The sequence below is a fragment of the Chionomys nivalis genome, chromosome 19 (genome assembly GCF_950005125.1).
Source record: "Chionomys nivalis chromosome 19, mChiNiv1.1, whole genome shotgun sequence".
NCBI classification, from domain to species: Eukaryota; Metazoa; Chordata; class Mammalia; order Rodentia; family Cricetidae; genus Chionomys; species Chionomys nivalis.
In genome coordinates, this window is record NC_080104.1 from 12,572,244 (window position 1) to 12,596,905 (window position 24,662).

The following is a 24,662-nucleotide window of genomic DNA, read 5'->3' on the forward strand; positions in this document are numbered from 1 at the left end:
CTAGCAAGGCACTCATGAACTCGTACATTGGGAAAGACCCATGCAAATCCACTAAGAGATCAGTCAGCACTGCAGCAGGCAGCACTACTCAGACTATATAGGCTCCCAAAATATGGGATAATGTGAAGGTGGATGTGTTGGTTGTCTGCGAGAGTGGGAGGGAACTTTTGGAGACATATATGTGCAAGACACATGTATAAATTTATAAAGTAATAATTGTTTTTTTTTAAGTTTCACATTCCAGAAACTGGGTCTGGAGATTGTGTCATAACCCACAGACAAAGCATTTCTGTCTATGGAAACAAAAGCCTAGGACCAGATGTAGCAATGCAAGCCTGTAATTTCAGGTTTCCAGAGGTGAAGGCAGGAGTGTAAAGGTCTGTCCTATTCCTTTAAAAGACAAGCCCCACCCACTTCCTCCCCCATGAGGAGAGGCAAGCAGAGCTTCCTTCCTTGGCCCTTTACTTCCAGCCTGAGCTCTCTTTTTTTTCTGACTCTCATCTCTTCTCCCCTCCCCTCCTCTCTCTGCCTATCTTTTCTCTTTTTCCTTCTCCCCTCCATAACCCACTGAATAAAATATACCAAAAACCCTCTCTGCATGGCGAGCCTATCCATCTCTGTCTCTCACCCCCTACTGCTCCTCGTGGGATGGGTCTCTCACCCACCCCCTCCCTCCTGCTTGGGACCCACAGAGGCCTCAGGTGGTGGGACTGGCTGCCCCTCATCGCTGGCTGCTGCCCTAAACCACCCTCAGTGGCCCACAGTCGCCCCCAGTCACCATGGAACTGTCATGCTTTACCATTACAAGGAGGATTAGAGTTTGAGGCCTTCTGAGGTTAAGTAGTGAGTTCATGAGTTCAAGACTAGCCTGGGTAATAAGACAAAATAAAATTTAAATTAAAATTGAGAAAGGTCTCCAAACAATAACACACCAACACCATCAAAACCAACAAACCAGAGTATACTATGAGTTGGTTTCTAAGTCTAGGAGGTGCCGCCAGTCTGAAGATTCTGGTTGTTGGGCACTAAGCGCTTTTCCCAAACTGTCGATGCTGAGAGCTTTGCGAATCACGCAGTACCAGGCTCACAGTGTGCTATCTTATTTCTCCAGAGCTGCTCTCAAGTCCACCCGCTTCCTCCTGCGGGACTTCCAGGAGAGAAGTCCTGGCTTGGGTGATGCAAGTCAGAAAGTCAGAAAAGCTGGGCGATGATGGCGCACTTCTTTAGTTCACGTACTCAAGAGGCAGATACAGGTGGATCTCTGTGAGTTCCAGGCCAGCCTGATCTACAGAGCGAGTTCCAGGACAGGCACTAGAGCTAAAGAGAAACATTTTCTCAAAAAAACAAAAGAAGAAAGAAAGAAAGAAAGAAAGAAAGAAAGAAAGAAAGAAAGAAAGAAAGAAAGAAAGAAAGAAAAGAAAGGAAGAAAGGAAGGAAAGTTAGTTAGAAAGCTCCAAGCCTGATATGGGGGCTCACATTCTGGGGGTGGGGTGGGGTAGATTTTCATTTCTTCAGTAGTCTGATAAACTGAGAGACACAAGTGTCTCTTTAGAATGTCTTCATTTTTTCCTGGTCAGCTAATAACTTGGAAGGCTCCCTCTGGGAGCCCCCAAACTGTGAAGAGCCATGAAGGCCCCACCAAGAACCTGCTTAACATCTCTGATGATTTCATGTCCACGCTCACACGCAACCACACACTATGTCACACTGCGCTGTTTCAGTGGCTTCAGGTCTATCCCTTCCCCACTCCTGTCTCAAGCAGGCGGGGAGCAGCTCAAGAACCCAGAGTAGAGTAAAGAGACCCAGAGAGGAAGCAAGCTATTGTTTCAGTATCAATGAGTAATCAAGCAGTGGGGAGGGAAAGGCAGTCAGAGGCTCCAAGGAATGCCGATAATCTTCATCCTTTGTCCCCCTCCACCCCATCCTGCTATTAATCCTCTGTCCAGCTCCTTCCCATGCCGTCCTGGAATAACCCACCCTAACGGACCCCTTTGGCCTGCCTCGAGCATTGTCCCTGCTGGCAACACTGCTTGCTGCCAGAGAGCAGTTTCTTCCAGCTCCTGGCTGCTCTTTGGGCAATGGTGTAATCTTCCTGGCAGAAGAGAAGATATTCTAAAGAGACCCACCCTTTGGCTATCAGACTAGTGAGGGAATGGGCCCGGAGGAACTGGAACTTCCCCAGGAATCACTGATGCTATCCAAAAGAGGGGCTTGTCTTCTGTGCCAGAACTTTCACCCAGTTCTGAGATCCCCCGGAGCAACAGGTTGGAGCATCTTCGTCAGGGCCGCCTACTTAGGCAAACCTCTTGCTCTTCTATGCGGATAGTTCTTGATAACAACACAAATATCTGGGTAAAGGGGACCTTGATTAGAAAAATTCCTCTGTCACATTGACCTGTGGGCAAGTCTGTGGGGCATTTTCTTGATTAATGATTGTTGGGAGGACCCAGCTCACTGTGGGTGATACCACTCGTGGGCAGGAAAGGAGGCTGGTGTTAAACCTGAAGAATGAGCCAGTAAGCAGCGTTCCTCCATGGCCTTCAGTCTCTGCCTCCAGGTCCTGCCCTGACTTCCCTTCAGGGTGGACAAGAAACTGAAGGATGAAATGTACTCCCCTGCAGGATCCTTTGGGTCACAGTGTTGTCACAGCAAGAAGGCAAGCTAGGACACCTTCTATTTAGACCTAATTTGTGCCAAGGCCATGACCATGGACTTGGGAACGCACTGGACCTCTGTGTTCCTCTCCCCTCCTTCAATATGTAGCCTACTGAACACATTCCTTCTTTACTCAGTCTTTCATTGTTAATCAATCACGTCTTGACCTCTTGGAGCCTGGTGACTGAGCCTAGCTTGTTGGGGCTCCCAGGACACAGGCTCTCTCTCACGCTAACAACACTAACATTGGGTCTAGCCTGTACTTCCGACCTGTGCTTCCTGTAATCGTAATCATGAGGGGGTGGAGGGCAGGGAGAGCAGGCTTCTTTGAGGAGATCAATCTGACCTTCTGTTTCCTCAAGGTCAATTAAAAACCACAGCAGTGTTTTAGCAGGCTGGAAATCCTTACAGCCTTCCAAATGGATAGCATTAAGCTAATCGGGCCATTGTGTTGCAAACAAGCATTTATGTACTTATTGCATACCAGTTACATGCAAGATGCTGCAACAGATGGTAAAGAGGCTGGACACGCTAAGGGTCAAAGAGGGTCATGGTCACTGTGCAGGCAAAGTGAAGCTGCCTTGGTGAGAGTGTGATAGAGCTGATGAGTTCTGGCCAGACTTGGGAGCACTGAGTTCCTCCTTATCACATGCTTGTCTGTATCTCTCCACCCAGGGACTCCAAAACATGCCATATTGGCCGCCGCATCTACTGGGACCTGCAATTAAAAATATATCTAGGGGCTGGATTGTAGCTCTGGAGGCAGAATGCGTGCTCAAATCCCTTGGCAGTTTGAACCACTAGCACAGTGGTTCTCAGCCTTACTAATGCTGTGACCTTCAGTACAGCTCCTCATGTTACGTTGACCCCCAACGGTAAAATTGTTTTCATTGCCACTTCATAACTCTAATTTTGCTACTGTTGTGAATGTAAATATCTGATATGCAACTCCTGTGAAAGGCTGTTCAACGCCCAAAGGGGTTATAACTTGCCCTTTAATCCAGCACTCAGGAGACAGAGGTGTTGGTGGAGACTGCTCATTCATTTCCCCACCACCCAGACCTAAATATACACAGAAACTGTATTGTTACAACATTGCTTGGCCTATTAGCTCATGCTTCTTATTGGCTAGCTCTTATATCTTAAATTAATCCATTTTATTAATCTGTGTATTGCCATGTGGTTGTGGCTGACCAGTAAGGTTCTGTCCAGCGTCTGTCTCCTGCTGCAGCTACATGGATTCTCCTTGACTCTGCCTACTCTCTACTCCTCTATCTGCATGGAATTCTTGCCTTGCCCTATTCTGTACTGCAATAGGCCCAAAGCAGTTTCTTTATTAACCAATGGTATTCACAGCTTCCAGAGGAGAATCCCACATCATAGAGGCAGGCAGATCAAGGGCAGCCTAGTCTACAGAGTAAGTTCCAGGACAACCAGGGCTACATAGAGAAACCCTGTCTTGAAAAAACAAAATAAATAAATAAAAATAAAGGCTGTCAATAAATGATGCTTGCCTATAATGTTTCTGATTTCAGTGTTGTTTTAGCACCCCCCTCTCGCCCTTCAACTTAGACATATACTCCATAAAAGGCACCTTACAATTTTATATGCAAAGAAGGGAATTCTTTAAGAGAAGAATGTTGTAATAGGAGTGGCAGGCCGCGTCCCGCAATGCGGCTAGCTTTACCAGAAATAATTACACGGAAACTGTATTCTTTTAAACACAGCCTGGCCCATTAGCTCCAGCCTCTTATTGGCTAGCTCTTACATATTGATCTAACCCATTTCTAATATTCTGTGTAGCACCGCGAGCTAGCTTACCAGGAAAGATCTTAACCTGCATCTCTCTGGAGTGGGAGAATCATGGCAACTGCCTGACTCGGCTTCTTTCTCCCAGCATTCTGTTCTGTTTACTCCACCCACCTAAGGGTTGGCCTATCAAATGGGCCTAGGCAGTTTCTTTATTAATTAACCAATGAAAACAACAGATTAGAAAGAAATCACCCCCACATCAGAAGAAAAATAGTCAGGGGCTAGTGCTGGGACCTAGCTAAACCTGGCTTTCTGACCATGCATGAGATTCTGGGTTTGTTCCCCAACACTGTATAAACTCGGTGTGGAATATGCCTATATTACCAGCATTCATGAGGTAAAAGCAGGATGATCAAACTGGAGGCCAGCCTGGGCTACATGGAACTTGTCTGAAGAGAGAGGGGACAGGATATATTAATTCAATCTTCAATCATTAGTTAATCTTGCTGGCAGTGGTGGCACTGCAAAGGCAGCAGATCTCTGTGAGCCTGAGGCCAGCCTGGTCCACAGAGTGATGTCCAGGATAGTCAGGGCTACACCAGGAAACCCTGATTCAGAAGATGATAGATAGATAGATAGATAGATAGATAGATAGATAGATAGATAGATAGATAGATACACCCGCATCCATCAACCTTTAAACCTGCTGTAAATTACATCCACTGAGCAATGTAACACAGAAGGACGAGAACCGTGGGTGACATCTAAGTATGACTCTCTTGAGACGCCTCTTTTTCTGTGTCCTTTTCTCTAGATGCCTGTCCCCAAATCTCTACATAATAAACTCATAAGCTTCTGGGTGTGGTGACATATGCTATTTGTTCCAGCATTCAGGAGGCAGAGGCAGGAGGATTTCTGTGAGTTCAAGGCCAGCCTGGAGTGTTCTAGGATAGCCAGGTCTATGTAGAGAAGTCCTATATCAGAGAAAAAAAATTATGAAAAAACCAACCTGTGTGCTTTGCTTCTCTCTGACCTCTGACGTATTCCTACCCTGCAGTCAGGGATCAGACTGCACTTGAACGGAGGGTCCATGTTCAGTTTCAATTTCATTTTTGAGACAGGGTTACACGTCGCCTCAAACTCAGTATGCAGATGAATGATGGCCTTGAATTTCCAGTCCTCCTGCTTCCACCTCCCGGGTGCTAAATGACAAGCAGGAGCCACCACACTTGTCTTATGTCAACATGGGAATCAAACACAGGGTTTTGCTGCGTGGAGGCAAATGCTGTACTCACTGAGCATTATCTACAACCTTCACAGCAAAATCTCTGAACAACAGCCAGGGCAGCCTTATCAGGGACTCGGGTGTCAAAATTTACTATGACCAAGAAGAAGGGTTGGTGACTTTTAGGCCAAGTCTAGGCAGAGTGGGCAGACACAAGGCAGAGTACTAGCCCCATCTCTAAACACAACAGTTTTCTGCTCAGATTGATAGATCTGCAACCAGCTACCAAAATGGAGCCTGTGTCTGAGCAGAGCAACTGGGTAGTTGTTCAGTGAATGGCAGTTCCTCCAAGGTGGAGGTGTCTCCCACCGGGTAACCTTAGACAATCCCAAGCCCATAGCAGGCAGCTGGGCAGGACATGCTGAATTCAGCACTGTAAGACATGAGTAGATAGGACCGAAGGAGGCAGAGGTTGCTGGAGGGGGTGACTAGAGCCGACAGGTGGGGCAAGGCTGTCACTGGGAACAGTTGCTCGGGTCAGAAAGAGGAGGCCGAGGGCGGCGTGTACAGAGTGCAACCATTGTGCCCACAGAGCCAGCTGTCAGTCACTCAAGCTCAGCCAACAGCCTAAGGATCAGGCCGACACCCTACATCAGCTGCTGGGTCTAGACAGCTGCTTCTAGGCCAGTGGGAGGGGAGGTGGGAGGTCAGAGTCTGTGAGAGGAGCCAAGGGAAGACATGCTGAACATATTCCATGAGGGGAGAGAAAACAGCATACACCACAAGCCCTAGGGGAAAACATATAAGAATGATTGGGCAAGACTCTAATGGGGAATGCAAATGCATTACTACAGAGCCCAAAAGAGGTTACTTAAAACCTGAAGTGTTCCCGGGAACGATCAGGAGTGCCACTTCATAAGTGATACAAAGAGATTTGCTCTCCTCCAGATTCATCTAGAGGTTCAAGGCATTTTTTTTTCAAAATAAAATCACAAGAGGAAAAAAACACCGCCACATTAAGGCGACAAGAAAATAGTTGATGCAGAGCTTGAGAGATGGCTCAGTGGTTAAGAGCATTGCCTGCTCTTTCAAAGGTCCTGAGTTCAATTCCCAGCAACCACATGATGGCTCACAACCATCTGTAATGGGGTCTTGTGCCCTCTTCTGGCTTGCAAACATACATGCAGACAGACTATTGTAGACATAATAAATAAATATTTAGAAAAAAAAAAAAGAAAATAGTTGATGCAGTTCCAGCCAAGTACCAAACAGTGACTTGTGTTTTCTTTTTTTTCTGGGTATGAGCAGGCTGGTCATAAAAATGTGTTATAAAGATCTGGATATGGCGGTGTAATGTTTATAACCCCAGAATTTGGGGGGTAGAGGCAGGAGAATCAAGAGTTCAAGGTCATCCTCACTTAAAGTTCATTGCCACCAAGCCTGAGGAACTGAGCAAGAGAACCAAGCTTCACAAGCTGACCTCTGCCCTGTCTTTCCTAGGTTCTTATTGTTGTGATAAACACCAAAAGCAACGTGGGAAGGAGAAGGCTTACTCTAGCTTACAGTTCTAAGTCACAGTCCGTCACTGAAGGAAGTCAGGGCAAGAACTCAAGGCCTTAACCTGGAGGCCTGGGTTGAAACAGGCCACAGGAGTGCTGCTACTGGACTGTGCCCATGGCTTGCTCAACCTGCTTTCTTATACCACGGAGGACCACCTGACCAGGGATGGAACCAACCCTGCCCACCATGGGCTGGGCCCCCCCAAGTCAATCATTAATGAAGAATATGCACCAGCCGGGCAGTGGTGGCAAACTCCTTTAATCCCAGCATTTGGGAGGCAGAGGAAGCTGGATCTCTGAGTTCGAGGCCAGTGTGTTTTAAAGAGAAAAAAGAAAACTGAACAGTGTAAACAACCAGTAAATAGGTATTTTTGCATATGTGTGTGTGTGGATTTTCAAGACAGGGCTTCTCCGTGTAGCTTTGACTGTCCTGAAACTCACTCTGTAGACCAGTGGGCCTTAAAATCACAGAGATCTGCCTGCCTCTGCCTCCCAAGTGCTGGGATTAAAGGCATTTGCTACCATGCACAGCTAGGAACATTTTCTTATTATGGACCTAATAGGGGTGGTGGAACAACACAAGCACTACAGCACATTCCTGCTGCCCCATAAGAACAAAAGTAAGGAGGCTGGAGAGATGGCTCAGTGGTTATGAGCACTGGCTGCTCTTCCAAAGCACCTGGGTTCAATTCTCAGCACCCACTTGACAGTTTACGACAGTCTGTAGCTCCAGTTCCAAGGTGATCTGACATTCTCAAACAGACATATACACAGGCAGAACACCAATATCCATAAAATAAATCGTTTTTTAAAAGGTATTCAAATATGCATTCAAACAATTCAAAGAGAGCATAATAACATACAGTATCAAGATTCTCTGTATATTTTCCATCTATATGCAACTTTATTTTCACCTCTGAATTCTCTGTGTATCTTTGTCCTGTAATAACTCTGTAGACCAGGCTGTCCTTGAACTCACAGAGATCCGCCTGTCTCTGCCTCCTCAGTGCTAGGATTAAAGGTGTGTGCTACCATACCTTGAACTCACAGAGATCCGTCAGTCTCTCCCTCCCAAGCATTGGGATTAAAGGTGCATGTTACCACACCTTGAAATCACAGAGATCCATCTGCCTCTACCTCCCAAGTGTTGGTATTAAAGGTGCATGCCACCACACCCAACTACTCTCTTTCTTTCTTCTTTACTTTTAAGAACTTTAACCTTTAGCCTGCATATATTTTTAACACACTGTAAACCATTTAGAGGTTTTCTTTGTCTTTGAATCTCTCTTTACTGTATATCTCTCTTTCTGACCACGTGAGTCTCTTTGGAGACAATTAAAGCCATGACGTAATGGCTGGATCCAGCCCATTCCTTAGCTTCCCAGCCTCATGGCAGAGGTACTGGCTGTAGCCATTTTTATTGTTACAACTCTATAGTGTTTCAAGGTCTCTGCAAGCAAGCAAGCTGCAGCATTCTGCTCACAGAACACACTCAGTAGGACTGACTGCCTGAAAAAAGAGTCAGACTTTGCCCTGGCAGGACAGCCAAGAAAGCCAGCATTTTCAAATGGCGCAGCTTTTTTTCTGCTATGACTAAAAACTGAAATGCATGCATTCAGCTTTTCATCAACACTATTTAAGTATTTTGTGGCAGGATCTCTTAAAAGACCTGCAGGGTTTCGCAGCTAAAGCTAAGTCAGGAAGCCTCTCTTAGATGAGAGTACTTGCTTGCCTCTAGCAAGCAGGACAGACCTGAGAAATTGTTGCTACCAAGAAACCATGCTTTACTCTATTCTTTCCCAAGCTTTCTCAAGCTTTCTGTGGACCTAGTTATCCACATTCTCAAGCTAATCACAGAATCCTTTCCCATCCTTTTCCAAAGCCCGAATATATCGCTCTGGTACCCAAATGGGCTTGTCGTTCCTGGAGGAAAACACAAAACAGCTTCTCACACCCTAGCCAACAGGGGTGTGGGCTCCTTCCGTTGTCCTGTAAGAAGGTCTTTCCATCATCCCCATCCTAAGGACTGAGAACTTTTATTCCAATGTCTTTCCATGGCCGAGTGACCCTCACAATCCACAGTTAAAAAATATAGAATAAATAAAATAGAAGCCAATTGTGTATTGGGAGAGAGAATATTCTCCCCCCCTATTTATTTTTGTGAAATACTGTTTTATGACCATATGCATTCTTTCTACTGTAGCTTGTCCAGTAGGGTTTTATGGAATACCTGGAATATGTTTAATATCATTATTTACACAAAAAGTTTGAAATTTTCTACTAGTATATGCAGGACCATTATCTGTTTTAATAACATTAGGTAAGCCCATATAAGTAAAAGCCAGCAGGAATGAGCTATCACATCCTTCATTTTCTCTCCACTACACAGGGAAACAAAAACTACTTTAGAGCAAGTATCAGCTGAAACATGCATGTATTTCAGCTTTTCAGCTGAGGATAGGTGCGTAACATCCATCTGCCAAAGGTCATTCGGTGTAAGACCACGAGGATTAACTGCAGCAATGGGTGTATTATGAAAAGGAGCACAGGCAGAACATTGGGTGGTCATTTGTAAGGCAGTGGCTCTGGAGCGACCAGTATGGTGCTGCAAAGAACGAGCATTTCAGTGATATTTTCTATGGAGTTTAGAAGCCTTTTCTTTGGGAATGGCAAATAATATTCGGGTATATGCATCTGCGAGTTGACTACCCTCGGTCAGAGGTCCAAGTAAATGAGTACGACCTCTAATATGATTCACAAATATAGGATTTTTTTGGACCATAATAAATATTGTAGACAGCATAATTGATGTTGTATTGTCGGGACTCAGGAGAAATATAAGGAGCAGTTTCTAAAGGAGCAATCATTTGAGACAAGTAAGTACTATCAGTATATAAATTAATTGAAACATCAGGAAACATATGTAATGCTAGAATACAGGCTGTTATTTCAGCTGCTTGAGCAGAGACATTGCCAACAGGTGTTTGGAATACTACATAGACCTTGAGAAACCACCTTTTTCTCCAAAGTATCGTTTTGGAGAACAATCTGTAAAAACTGTTGGAGCTCCCACCAGAGGCCTAGGTTTTCCTATTCGTGGAAAGTACTATTCGTGGTTGAAGAGTCAGATACCACAGCCAATGAGAACGCTAAAGCCTATGAACTACTTCAGTAAGCCAGCCCAGGAAGTGACGTCAAGAAAACTGCGGCGCCAGTCCTAATAAATTCCGAGGGGACAGAAGAACACTGCTTCTCAGGGCTTGGCATTCGAACTGGGACTTGTGTCGTCTGTAAGTCGAGGGGTTAGAAGTCCAGCCACGATGATGATTGAGGTGGTTTGCAATGACCGTCTGGGGAAGAAAGTCCGGGTCAAATGTAACACCGATGACACCATCGGGGACTTGAAAAAACTCATAGCGGCCCAAACTGGCACCCGGTGGACGAAGATAGTCCTGAAAAAATGGTACACGATTTTTAAGGACCACGTGTCTCTGGGAGATTATGAAATCCATGATGGGATGAACCTGGAGCTTTATTACCAGTAGACGGGAATTCCTTCTCCTTGCCTACCCTGCTTTCCCCTCCCACCCTCAGTTTGACACTGGTATAGATGCCCATTTTTAACATTCACGTGAATCAAAAGTTCAGTGCTGCTTTGTTCCTGAAGCGAATATGTCAGAACGGAAAGTTCTAGACAAATACTACCCACCTGACTTCGACCCGCCAAAGATCCCGAAACTCAAGCGAACCAAGGACCGGCCGTACGTGGTTCGCCTGATGGCCCCTTCAACATGAGGTGTAAGACGTGTGGAGAATACATCACCAAGGGAAGGAGTTTAATGCGCGCAAGGAAACCCTCCACAACGAGGCCTACCTGGGCCTGCCTCTCTTCTGCTTCTACTTCAATTGCACGCGCTGCTTGGCCAAGATCACCTTCAAGACAGACCCTGAGAACACGGACTACACCGTGGAGCATGGAGCCACACGCAGCTTCCAGGCCAAGAAGCTCCTAAAGGAGGAGGAAAAGCGTGTGCAGAAGAAGCGCGAGGATGAGGAGCTGAACAACCCCATGAAGGTCCTAGAGAACCGCACCAAAGACTCGAAGCTAGAGATGGAGGTGCTGGAAAACCTGTAGGAGCTGAAGGACCTGAACTAGCGGCTGGCACACATGGACTTTGAGGCCATGCTGCCGCAGCACCGCCTGTCGCAGGAACTGCGGCGACAGGAGCAGGAGGAGGAAGATGAGCTTGAGACTGCGGCCTGCTGGAGGAGGCTCACCACCGCCAGTGCAGGCTTCTGGAGGATTCCGATTCAGAAGATGAAGCTCTGCCTTCCCGACCACGCTCAGCAGCAAAACCCAACCCCATAGCAATCCTGGACGAGGCACCGAAGACCAAGAGGAAGGCAGAGGCAGTGGGCAGCAGGGCACAGCTGGCCGGATTGGTGTTGCCAAAGAAGGTGAAGGCAGAAGCCAACGTGGGCTCAGAGCAGCTCCAGATGCCCACCGTGGGCGCCCCCGAGAGCAGGAGTACTGCCAACCTTGCACCCCAGACACCCGGGGCCTCCTCCCTGAGCCAGCTGGGTGCATATGGGGACGGCAAGGACAGTGGCAGCTGAGTCCCTACAGTGACATCACAGACCCAAGAAACCAGGGGAGGAGATGGGATCAAGGAAGGCACACTGATCCCTACTCTTGAGACTTTTGTCTACATTAACAAGACAATCTACTTATTCTCCGTGCTGTTCTGTGTATCTGCTGCCCCTACTTTGTCTCTCGCTCCAGGAAGCCTTGTGATGCTATTCCTTTCTGTAGCTCAGGATAGTACATGGGCTTCAATGCTTGCATCCTTATGTTTTTCCCCATAGAACTCCCATGAGTCCATACGTAATTAAAATTGATTTCCCCCACCAATCTATTTTCAGATCAGTTTAATTTATACACTAGGCAAAGAATTTTGGAATGTCAAGGGACACAGCAAAGCCTTAGGCAGAATTTACTGTTCTCTGAGGCATACTTAAGGAACTGTTAGGAGGCCAGGCCTGCCTGGAGTAGACAGTAAGAGGGGCAAGAAACAGAGGCAGGGGACTGGAGAGATGGCTCCGTGGTTCATAGCAGTTAGCTGCCCTTGCAGAGGAACCAGGTTCAGTTCCCAGCATCCACATGGTGGTTCACAACCATGTGAAACTCCAGCTCCAGAAGATCTGATGCCCTCTTCTGGCTTCAGCAGGCACTCATTGCATGCATTCGGTTCATAAATATACCTGTAGGCAAAACCCTCATATGCATGAATTAAAAATAAATAAGTAGGGGCTGGAGAGAAGGCTCAGTAGTTAAGAGTACTAACTGCTCTTCCAGAGAATCTGGGATTTGGTTCCCAGCACCCACATGGTGGCTCACAACTGTCTGTAAAATTCCAGTCCTAGGTGATCTGATGCCTTTTTCTGGCCTCCATGGGCAATCCTGTAGGTTATAGACATCCTCACAGACAAACAAAAACAAAACATAAATATACCAAATATAATCATAATAATTTTTGTTTTGTTTTTTTGAGACAGGGTTTCTCTGTATCTTTGGAGCCTGTTCTAGAACAGCTCTTGTAGACCAGTCTGGCCTCGAACTCACAGAGATCCGCCTGCCTCTGCCTCCTGAGTGCTCGGATTAAAGGCGTGTGCCACCTCCACCCGGCTCGTCATACGTTTTTAAAGGAAAAGAAATTATGAATATCCTTACAAAGCCATAAAACATTTCTTTAGAGGAATTAGAAACGAAATCAGGAAGAAACCAATCAGGAAGAGAGGTCACATAATCTATGGCCCCTGTGGGTGATACTAGGACCCTTTGGGGGTGTTTGTTTATGTTTTGGCTTGGTTTGCCTGGTTCAGAGCTGGGAGTGAAACCTGGGTCCCCAAATTTTGTCAGTGAGAAGCCTCTTACTAAGCTATCCATCCTGAAACCCTGGCCTTAACTGTTAAGGCCTTAACTGACTTAAAGATGAGGTGGTAACCAGGGGCCATTGGAAGAGAGGAGGGCAGATTCAATTAATGCTTTCTAAAGACCGTTTGAGCCATAAAAGATAAAGTAGGAATATAGCCTATTGGCTACTGCAGTAATCCTAGAGAGAGTTCTCAGGAGAGTAGTTACAATAGCATCAGAGACTCAGCTGCTGCAGGCTAGACAAAGTAATCAACAGTAAAGGGGTGGAGACACTCACTGTTCCTTGTCTGCAGGCACTTGAGAGTCAGTTCCCTTAATCCTCTGGGCCCCAGAGTCTAGAGACTTCCACTCAGGAAAAGCCTTTGACATAGAAAGAGTTTCATAAAAATCAGCATGAAGCAGAGTTGAAGTTTATTAAAGGACATTTTTAGCAGATTGAAGAACAGGGATTAATAGAAAGGAACTCAGGGAAAAAGTGAAACATAAGTGTGGGTATGATTTCCCCAGAGGAGTACACACACACGCATGCACACACATACACACACACACACACGCACGCAATGCACACACGCATACACACATACACGCGCGCGCACGCACACACACACAGAAGCATAGTTATGGTGGTTTTTAAAGCTATTATGTTTAAATCCTAATCATTCAGATGAGATCACAGGACAGTTCCTGAAATATCAGGGAAGATCAGACGGAACACTAGATCAAGATTAGCGATATTGGTCACTTGGTAGAGTGAATTCCTGGGTTTGACCCCTAGCACCACACAGGGATGCTGGTGCAACCCTGTAATCCTAGCACATTGGAGATAGAGACAAGAGGATAAGAACTTCAACGTGCCGGGCGGTGGTGGCGCACGCCTTTAATCCCAGCACTCGGGAGGCAGAGGCAGGCGGATCTCTGTGAGTTCGAGACCAGCCTGGTCTACAAGAGCTAGTTCCAGGACAGGCTCCAAAACCACAGAGAAACCCTGTCTCGAAAAACCAAAAAAAAAAAAAAAAAAAAAAGAACTTCAACGTCATCCTTGCTACAAAGTCAGTTCATGGTTGTGGTGGCTTGAATAGATATGGCCCCCATACACTCATGTCTTTAAATGCTTGGCCCATAGGGATTGCCACTATTAGGAGGTGTGGCCTTGTTGGAGTAAGTGTGTCACTGCAGAGGTGGGCTTTGAGGTGTCCCCTATGCTCAATCCATGCCCAATATGACAGTTACTTACCATTGCCTGTGGATCAAGATGTAGAACTTTTCTGCTTCTTCTCCAGCACCAGGTCAGCCTGCACCACACCATGCTTCTCACCATGATGATAATGGACTAAATCCACGAAACTGTAAGCCACACCAATTAAATGTTTTCCTTTATGAGAGTTGCCACAGTCATGGTGTCTCTTCACAGCAGTAGAAACCCGAACCAAGACAAAGACTAACCTGGGCTATGTAAGATCCTCTCTGGAAAATAAAACAAAAATCCCACCCGATCCCGGGGATGTAGGAGGTCAGGGTAGCTGTGAACCAAGGTGAGTCGTCTTGTTTGTGAGACTCCCACAAAATATCTGGGGAAGAGTGAGGCCCTAACCGAGATCATATGAATCGAGGCATTAAGTTTGGTTTATTGCCATTTCAACATTTTTATTTGAAAACATAGATATATAAAAGAAATATTGTCCCTGTGTGGGCTGCTTTCACAGCAAGTGTTGTTAATTATGCCGGAATTCCTGCTTTTCAGCAGCGAGAGCTTTAACTAGACTCTAGATGGAGAGGTTCCTTTCCGTTCTCATGCTCCCATAATTCTCCTATTTTATCCCAGCTTGAGCTCTCTGCCACTGAGCTTCACCCTCAGCCCCAGATTTCTTTTTGGTCCAGACTGGCCTCAAACTCTATGGAGCCCAGGAAAGTCTTGAACTGTTCATCCTCCTGTCTCCACCTTCCAAATGTTGGGATTTTAAGTATAAGCCACCATGTGTGCTCACAGGTTCCATTTTTTAAAGGATCTGATTTTGGGGGCTGGAGAGATGGCTCAGTGGTTAAGAGCAGTGGCTGCTCTTCCAGAAGACCTGGTTTCAATTCCCATCACCCACATTAAAAATTATCTGATTTTATTTATTTATATTTTTCTTCTTCTTGAGACAGGGTTTCTCTGTGTAGCCCTGGCTGTCCTGGAACCTGATCTGTAGACCAGACTGACCCAATACTTAGAGAGCCACCTGCCTCTGCCTCCTACCTGCCTCTGCCTCTGCCTCCCAAGTGCTAGGATTATAGGCATTTTTTTTTTTTAAAGGTGAGTGTACGGTGGCACTTACTTTTAATCCCAGAAAGGCAAAGGCAGGCAGATCTTCAAGAGTCAGCTTGGTCTACATACTGAGTTCCAGTACAGCTAGGGCTATGTAGAATTTTTTGTTTTGTTTTTAATAAATTGTGTGTGTCTGTCTGTGTCTGATTGTGAGTGCAATACCAGGGGAGGCCAGAAGATGTTGGATCCCCTGAAGCTGCAGTGGTTCTGAGACACCTGACATGGGTGCTGGGAACAGAACTCAGGTCCTCCTGAGGAACAGTATGTGCTTTTAACTGCTGAGCCGTCCCTCCATCCTCCCAAATCCATTTTGAAAGTTAAGCCATGTAGATTTACTGATGAGCAGAAACAGCATCAGGAGGAAGCAAGGAATCTAGGGAAACACCCCAAATCACTGGAAAATGCAAACCCCAGTTACAGAAGTTGGGGAAACCTGCAGAAAGGGCAGACCTGTCCATTCATCCCGTGACCCTGAGGGGGTACTTGGACCCTCAACCTCAGGTCCCTCACTTCTGAGACAGCTGTAACTGAGGCTTCCTCCAAGGTGGAGGAGAGATTGAGCAGGATCAGCAGCAGGCTGACAAGGGTGGTTTGAGGGGTGGGGAAGGGGTGGGGGTTGGGCCGGGTGGGGCAAACTTGTGACTCCTGAACCTGTTCACAGAAGGAAGAGAGCAACTGGTTGCCTGGAAATCTGCCTTCTCGCCTCTGTCCATGTTTTCCTTCTTATTCTTTAACACGGTCTCCTCCAGGGTCTTTGATGCTGATGGGTACAGTTAATGACAAGCGGCCATATTCCCACAGCTTTGAAGTTTGCAAAAACACTTCATGGCGAACAGAACCAATCGGATGACTATATCAAACTAAAGATTAAAAATTTTTTTAGAGATATACATAGATCTAATCTACATGGGAAGTAGAAAAAGACAAGATCTCCTGAGTAAATTGAGAGCATGGGGACCTTGGAGGAGGGTTGAAGGGGAGGGGAGAGGCAGGGAGGGGAGCAGAGAGAAATGTAGAGCGCAATAAAAATCAATTTTAAAAAAATTTAAAACAATTAAAAACAGAAAAAAAATTTTTACTGTTCCAAAAAGCTTTTTTTTTTTTTGCTGAGATTTTTCAAGATATTTTTATTTTTTAATGAGTATTGAGTGGTATGTTGCCTGCATGTATGTCTGTGTGAAAGGAAAGGTGTCAGATTCCCTGGAACTAGAGTTACAGTTGTGAGATGCCACATGGGTGCTGGGAATTGAACCTGCATCCTTTGGTTTTTCTTTTTTTTCCTTTTTCTTTTTTTTAGTTTTTTGAGACAGGGTTTCTCTGTGGCTTTGGAGCCTGTCCTGGAACTAGCTCTTGTATACCAGGCTGGCCTTGAACTCACAGAGATCCACCTGCCTCTGCCTCTCTAGTTCTAGGATTAAAGGCATGCGCCACCACCGCCCTGCTGAACCTGCGTTCTTTGGAAGAGCAGTCAATTCTTAACCCCCGAGCCATCTCTTCAGCCCCCAAATTAAAGAATTTAATTAAATCAATTAAGAACAAGAGGAACATCAATCCAACAAAAGTCATATCATTTTCCTTCTGCCATGTCCTTTTGCCCACCACCAGGGTGGCTCTTCCTGCATCAGTTAAGGCAATCATGATGTTCTTCAGGAGAGGCTCCCTACTTAGGTCACTTTAATTTGTGGCAAGTTGACATTAAAGCCAACCCTAATAGCCACTCTCTCTCCTGAGTCCAGCCTTGAATTACAGCTCCTTTCTGAGGAGAATGAAATTCTTCTGAAGACTTATTTATGTATTTCATGTCTATGAGTCTGTCTTCATGCACAACAGAAAAGGGAATCTGACCCCATCCCAGAGGGTTGTGAGCCACCATGTGGCTGGTAGGAATTGAACTCAGGACCTCTGGGGAGCAGTCAAGTGCTCTTAACCACTGAGCCATCTCTCCAGCCCTGAGACCAAAATTCTTTTTAAAAAAAATATATTTATTCATTATTGAAAGACCCCGGTAGGGACCTTCCCTCAGGTGGAGACCCCGGACCCACAGACCAGGCTGAGACCACTAGTCGGATGCAAACTGCAAGAGGTTTATTAGGTAGACACAGGTACCTGCAGAAGGCAAAGTCTTTCAGAGGACTTGTGCGCCTGCAGACTGGGAGGAGGTCTTTTTATAGGAAAGAGGGCAGCAAAAGCAAGTTTTACAGAAGCAGAAGCGTGGTTATCGGAATGAGGCGGGGGGCATGAATGGTTTTCCTCTCCCAGCATGGATGTCTGGCAGCAGACATCCTGTTCTTATCTTATAGATATCCTACTTTGCAGTCATCCTGCTTTGTAGATGTCCTATCTTATAGATATCCTGTTTTCCTCTCACGAGAGCAGGCTAGCTGCTGATCCTGAGAATCTTTCAAGCAAACAGGACGTTCTCCCGGGGAGCCTGCTAGCTGCGGGTTCTGAGGAGGGGGTCTGTAGGGTCTTTCATTATGTATACAATATTCTGTCTGTGTGTATGTCTGCAGGCCAGAAGAGGGCACCAAACCCCATTACAGATGGTTATGAGCCACCATGTGGTTGCTGGGAATTGAACTCAGGACCTTTGGAAGAGCAGACAATGCTCTTAGCCTCTGAGCCATCTCTCCAGTCCCAAGAACAAAATTCTTAAAATAAAAGAATACAAAACCAAATTCAGGTCATACACCCAACCAGACATAGCTGGAACTCTCTTCTCTTCTCTTCTCTTCTCTTCTCTTCTCTTCTCTTCTCTTCTCTTCTCTTCTCTTCTCTCTCTCTCTCTCTCTCTCTCTCTCTCTTCTCTCTCTCTCTCTTTCTCTCTCTCTCTCTGTGTTTGACCTTGTTTAGTCTAAGGCAGCCGGATGACTGGAGAACGTCTTGAACTGCATGTCCCTCCTCCTGTTCAGGAGTGGCCATGCCATTCGGCTATGAGAGGAGCTGTGGGTCCCACCCTCTGCCTCTGAAGATGGCCTACAGAGAACCCTAAGGCCCTCACTGGCTTGGCCCCTGGAGTAGCATGGAAGGGGTTAGCAAGTGTGTTTGTACACAGCATTACTGCATCTGAGGTATCAACCACTGCTGTCGTCTTCTGTGCTTCCTCCTGTTCTTTCTCCACTTCCAGAGGTAACACATAAAGTGTCCAGAGCCCAGAAGAATCCACATGCTTCAGGTCACACAGCGGACTCTGAGCTCCGTCTTTCCCAGGGGAATTCCTGCATGTGTCCCTCCTTCCTTCCCAGACTGGAAGAGGGACCAGCTGTACTCATTGTGCCAGGTGCCAGAACTCAGCTGTTCCCTCATTGTGGGCCTCCACACCCAAGTGAGCTGAGCAGGGGGGAGCCTAAGGGGGGTGGGGCTACCTCGTGCTAGCCAGTGATGCTGTGTCCACAGTAGGCAAATGCATCCTGAAATTGATTAGGAGCAGCAGTTCTGACTGGTGAGAGCCACCACTGACCGGTTAGAGGTGGTGAATGGGAGGGAAAGGAGTAGAGGCCTCGGGTTAGAATATGCAAAGGTGTGTGTGTGTGTGTGTGTGTGTGTGTGTGTAGGGGGGTTGATTAAAGGAAATGGGTACTGGACAGTAACAGTGCCAGGGAAAGCCAAACAGCAAGCTGTAGCCCAAGCTCCCCCGCACCCTGGGGCTCAGTTCCCATCCAGGCCAACAGTGAGTGAACCCCCTGAGCCAACTGTCTTGGTGCAAGAAAGGATTGCACCAAAGCAAAACTAATCCATGAGCTGAAGGCTAGGAAGCACAGAGGTATAGGCTGAAGGGAGGACTCCTGTCCGCCCGCGGTATAGTCTAGAACCTGGGTTTCCTTTGCAGGTCCAGGCTCTGCCATGCCCTCTCCGCTTCTCCCGTTGCTGCTTCGATCGCTGCTCTCCCGCTTCCTGCTGCCTGTTGCCCGCCTGGCCCGCCAGCACCTCCTGCCCCTGCTGCGCCGACTGGCCCGCCGACTGAGCTCCCAAGACATGAGAGAGGCTTTGCTGGGCTGTCTGCTGTTTGTCCTCAGCCAGCAACAGCCACCGGATGCTGGAGAGACCTCCAGAGTGGACCACTCCCAAAGGAAGCAGAGATTGGGCCCCCAGAAGTGAGGCCACCGGTTGTGGAAGCAGCAGCGTCCGGCCATTGAAGTGCCGCGCTGTCTTTTGGAGCGGTTCAGCCCAAGTATCTGCACTGACTGTAGAATGCCCAGTGGGAGAAGACGGAGTGGGGGCTGAGCGCGAGAGGATTCTGACCCGAGCTCCCACTCTCCTAGGATCTCGCAGATGACACACGTGCCGATCTTCCGTTCTTCCTTTCTCCCGGCAGTCCCCTCTGCCAGTGACCTCTGGCCTTCAGGGTAGACCTGCAAATGGGGGCAGCAAGGTCAGTTAAGAGACAATGTTCAAGACAATTTAGCTAAGAGATGGTATTTAAACCCAAACTGTCCAGTCTCCCAGACTTAATAGAAGGTTCCCTTTTGAGATAGATGTACCCTCAAAGTTCAGCATGCAGCGAGTAGTCAATAAACAACGGTACATTGTGTTGTTGTTTGTTTGTAAGACTGGATCTTATGTATACCAGGCTGGCCTCAGACTCCTGAGGATGATCTTGAACCAACTTTTCTGAGCCTCCTGCCTTTACCTCACAAGTGCTGGCATTACATCCAAGCCCAGTTCAAATGGCACTGGGGATGGAACCCAGAGCTTTGCATGCTAACAAGCCCTCTACAGGTGAGCCACACCCCATCCCTGTGCTGGATGACTGGGGTGCTTCTGGAAGCCGCACCATCCCTGCTCTTGCCTAGTGAGGATGGCTGTCTGTGGGAAGCTGGAGACGGGGTGGGAGAAGACGTTGGCAGAACTTCCTTTGGATAACTTGTTCCATCTGTTTCTCCCAGTCCTCACGAGCCACAAGTTGTTCGGAGTTGTGTAACTTCGTTCAGAATGCCCCCCTGTGGCCCAGGATTCTTAGGTCTGTGTTACAGGCTAACAGGCTGACGGGGAAGGAAAATTTATCCCTGGCAAGCTCTGAAGACATCTCAGCTAGAAGTAGTGGGGAAAGGAAAACTGACCAACCGGGCGGTGGGCAGGGGCGTAGGGACATGCCTGCCCATGATGGAGGCCATACTACACTGGAAGAAATACGAAACCACCTAAATGTTTCACTTCATCGGGCTGGAGAGATGATTCAGCAGTTCAGAGCACTAACAGTTCTTCCAGAGGACCTGAGTTCAATTTCCAGCACCCACAACCCCCAATTCCACACTCTTCTTCTGGCCTCTAATGGCAACAGGCCCGGACCTGGTGCACGGACACACACTCAGGCAGAACACCCATACACAAAATAAAATAATTTTTAAAAACTGACTTTATTTCCCACTCCCCAGCAGAGGCCATGCATGGGTGGGCATTTGTAGTAAGATCCTCTGGATAATTTGATTATGATTCCCACACAATAATCCTTTCAGGAATGCCTTGGGCTGTAGATTAAGATGTATATAGTGAGGAATGCAGGCCTTTGTCCCAATCCCCAATCAAGTTGGGGATCCCCCTACAGGTTCCTATAGAAACTTGAGGCTGGGAAAGGGATGACATCCGAGCTGAGCTCCAACTTCCCGCTCCCACCCCACCTGCCAGACCCTGCAGAATTTTTCTCTCCTCCAGATACTTCCTACAAAAGTCCGCAGAAACTAGAGCACATGAGACCTGTGGGGACAAGCGGATTAAAGGTAGTCCCAGCTTCCCTAAGACGTCCCTTCTCAGCCACGGCCCCTCCCACTGCGCCTCCTCCGAGCCACCTGGTGTCCTCAGACCTCCACACCTCGACCTGCCCGGGGCGGGGCAGGCAGAGCTCGAGGTTGTCCGGCTATCTCGGTGACGGTTCCTCTGGCGCCAGCAGGCCAGTTCCGGCCTTGGCGGTGGCCACCATCCCGAGGTGAGGAGGTCGGGAGGAAGCTGGGGTCCCCACGGCCTGGGAATTTTCGTCCCCCCACCCCAGATCCGGCTGACGGTCTCCAGCAGGTGCATAGGGGCGGGGCTCAGGAGGAGGGGCACTGACCGGGACTGCAGGGTTCTGCTGGTGTCGCGGCCAGCAGGCCCTTTGAGAAGGATGTAGTCCAGCAGAATCCAAACCTGCCGCCTCTTGAGGAAGGATATGTTTTTCTGGGAATTTGTAGGCCCACAGTTGGATGATTGTTTAGGGTTCAGACCACTTAAAATTGTCCCCTGCCTACCTGCCAACTTAGAGGGTTAGGAGACACTTCTGAGAAATCTGGCTAGAAGCCCAGGCCCAGAGCAAAGGAGCAAAGTCACTTCTTCAACCCTGACCTAGTGTTCACCCGGTGCACACACCTGTCTTCATTTGAAAAGTCGATATTGGGCATGGGTAAACTTGCTCAATTGGCTCAATCCTCGAAACTTAAGTTAAAAGAAAATGTTTTTGTTTGTTTGTTTTGTTTTTGGTTTTGGTTTTTCGAGACAGGGTTTCTCTGTAGCTTTGAAGCCTGTCCTGGAACTAGTTCTTGTAGACCAGGCTGGCCTTGAACTCACAGAGATCCACCTGCCTCCATCTCTGGAGTGCTGGGATTAAATGTTGCACCACCACCACCCAGCTGTGTTTTTCAAAGCTGCAATGCCACTTGTAACCCCAGCACTGGGAGGCAAAGGAGAGGACTGATGATTAGAAATTGTATGTCAAAGTACAAGGTGGGCCTGCCCGGTGGTGCAGGCCTTTAACCCTAGCACTCGTAAAGTAGAGACAGGCAGATCTCTGAGTTCCAGACCACCCAGAGCTACTTAGTGAGAGCCTGTCTAAACACACACACACACACACACACACACACACACACACACGGTGGCTGGAGAAACAGCTCAGTGACTACTGTTCCTGTAGAGGACCCGGGTTTGGTTCCCAGTACCCACATCAGGTAGCTCACACTGCCTGTGACTCCGGTTCCCAGAGATCCAAAGCCTTCACACCTCCATCCGCATGCGCGTGCACCTGTGTGTGGTGTACTTGCAAATGCATGAAAAACAGAGCAATGTGGATGGTCCCTGAGGGGCAGCAGCCAGAGTTGTTCTCTGACCACACACTGCGGATTCTGGCATCGTATTCATTATGGGGTCTTTCCACTAACTTAGTTTTGTTTCATTTTTTAACAGTGGCATTAGAACCGAGGAGCTGGCTCCGTGGCCAAGCCTGTCCCTAGCATGTTAGCAGTGGCATTAAGACCGAGGAGCTAGTTTCGTGGCCGAGCCTGTCCCTAGCATGTTAGCAGTGGCATTAGGACCGAGGAGCTGGCTCCGTGGCCGAGCCTGTCCCTAGCATGTTTCAGGTCCTGAACTTGACCCCCTAGCATCACAAAACAAAACTCACATTTCCTTAAATTCCCTCTGCATTGTTAAATCTTTCGGTATCCCCTAAATTTAACAGGTTGGGCAAGTGTTTCGCTGGGCTTCCCCTAGTTCCTTTTCTGCCACAAGGTCACAGAGATTTAATCACAAACAACAGAAAACTTGAGCCATAGCTTGTGACAACCCCACAGGCCGGAGCAAACATTGTTGCTGCAAACACAGATGGCTGTTGCTAACACAGGCCTGGGGAGGAATCTAGGGCTGTGAGCTTGGTGTGAGGTAAACCTACCTTCTAATGGGGGAGGTGGAGATGAGCCAGTCCCAGCTGGGGCGGAGAACATCTGGCTAGGTGGACCAGCCCTCACAGCCCAACCTTAGGGACAGAGAGGAGAGAATCATGGAATGAGGAAGGTGGAAAGGCCTGGTAGAACTGCCTAAGAACCTGTCCAGGCTCAGGCCTGTGTGAGCTGGGTCCCCAGGGCTGTCCAGCAGAGGGCCCTGGCACCAGTGACTGGCTGAGGCTGCCTGGGGTGTGGGTGCTGGCTGGAACCCAGGCAGGGAGCTTGCCAGATGGGCTATTCTCCAATAATAACAGGCCTGGCTGTGGCCATCTGCATAGATGGTCAGGTCCCAGTGGGCGTGAGGAAAGGAACCAGCCTTCCTCGGTCTGGCCAGGACCCTCACCACTTCCCTCCTTTCTCCAGCTTCCAGCCTCCTTTGTACACAAGGGCAGGCCCCTGGACCGCGTCCTGGCCATGCTAGCAGACTGACAGCTGTGAGTCAGAGCTAGGAAAGGAAGGTGGGTGAGAGGCAGGGGCTGAGGAAGAAGGGAGGCAAAGACGGGAGACAGACCGTCAAAACAGAGGGCAGGAATCTAGGGTTGTGGACAGACATGAGACGGCTCTCTAGCCGCCGTGGGCTAGTGCCCAGAAAAATACCACCCAAACCCGACTTCTTGCCCTGTTTACTCAGTGCTAGTGAGGAGATGTGTCATTTCTGAGAGCTGGGAGGCTGGATACACCCCACCAGAGCAGTTTGGGAGAGCCCACTGTCCTTAGGAGAGTCAGCCACCTCCTTAGGGCCCAGTCTTTCTCTAGGGAGAATGACTGCACCTTACCCCCTGTGAGGTATAGTACTGGTAATTGTTAGTTAGTTCCAATGGCTTCTCTGGGGGACCCGCTCCTTGGGAAGGCAGGGTGAGGCAGGTAGCCTGGATGGAATTATCTCTCCTCAGGACCCTCCCCAGCCTCTGGGTCACCCTACAGTAGGGACAGCGAATAAACCCTTCCCTCTTTGTTGCCAGCAGGAATGAATCCTGGCCAGCCCCTAGAGGCACGTGATGGCAGCTCCCCCAACTCCCCCAGCCAGCAGAGAATGTGGACTCAGTGAGGCTTCTAGCCCTAATGGTTATCATCTTGGGTTGAGACAGTGAGATGCTGGCTAGGACAATGGGATGGTCAGGATGGGAGTCTACTCCGGGCTCTCCCTTCTCCCGTCTCCAGCTGTGTTTCAGTTTTTCCTAGAGGCCTCGGGACTGTTCCCTAAGCAAATGGCCTTCAAGGCAAAGTTGGAAAGTGGGGGGGGGGGGGAGGTAGGGAGGAATGTTGTTTGTGGTGTGTGTGCCTGTCTGTGAAGGGTGGAGAGAAAACAAGCGCCCGGGATCCAGAACAATTAAGTCTGAGGTATCCCACCAGGGTAGGTGGCAGAAAGCCTTCTTGAAGGGAAAAGGAGGGGTGGAAAGGAAGAAGGCTGTATTAGAAGTGCGCCGTGTGAGAGGGTGCTCAAAGTAAAACGGTGGAGTGTGAATGATGGCGTGGGCGGGGTTCGGAGAGGGATAACGGAACACCTGGGTGGAGTGTGGCTGTGGGGGCGTCTGGGCCTGTGTGAGCA

At 48.1% G+C, this 24,662-nt stretch overlaps 2 protein-coding genes and 1 pseudogene across 2 annotated transcripts; all 3 read left to right on the forward strand.

Moving 5' to 3' along the window:
• Window positions 1-10,511: 10,511 nt before the first annotated feature.
• On the forward strand, window positions 10,512-10,752 carry LOC130862348 (ubiquitin-like protein 5). Its single transcript, XM_057751918.1, has one exon. It carries the CDS (start codon window positions 10,512-10,514, stop codon window positions 10,734-10,736), a length of 225 nt encoding a protein of 74 aa, XP_057607901.1. The 3' UTR covers window positions 10,737-10,752.
• A 111-nt stretch (window positions 10,753-10,863) lies between these two features.
• On the forward strand, window positions 10,864-11,808 carry LOC130890368 (splicing factor YJU2-like; annotated as a pseudogene).
• A 7,355-nt stretch (window positions 11,809-19,163) lies between these two features.
• Window positions 19,164-19,529, forward strand: Mymx (myomixer, myoblast fusion factor). Its single transcript, XM_057752075.1, has 2 exons — window positions 19,164-19,194; window positions 19,261-19,529. Exon 2 carries the CDS (start codon window positions 19,275-19,277, stop codon window positions 19,527-19,529), a length of 255 nt encoding a protein of 84 aa, XP_057608058.1. The 5' UTR covers window positions 19,164-19,194; window positions 19,261-19,274.
• Window positions 19,530-24,662: the final 5,133 nt, after the last annotated feature.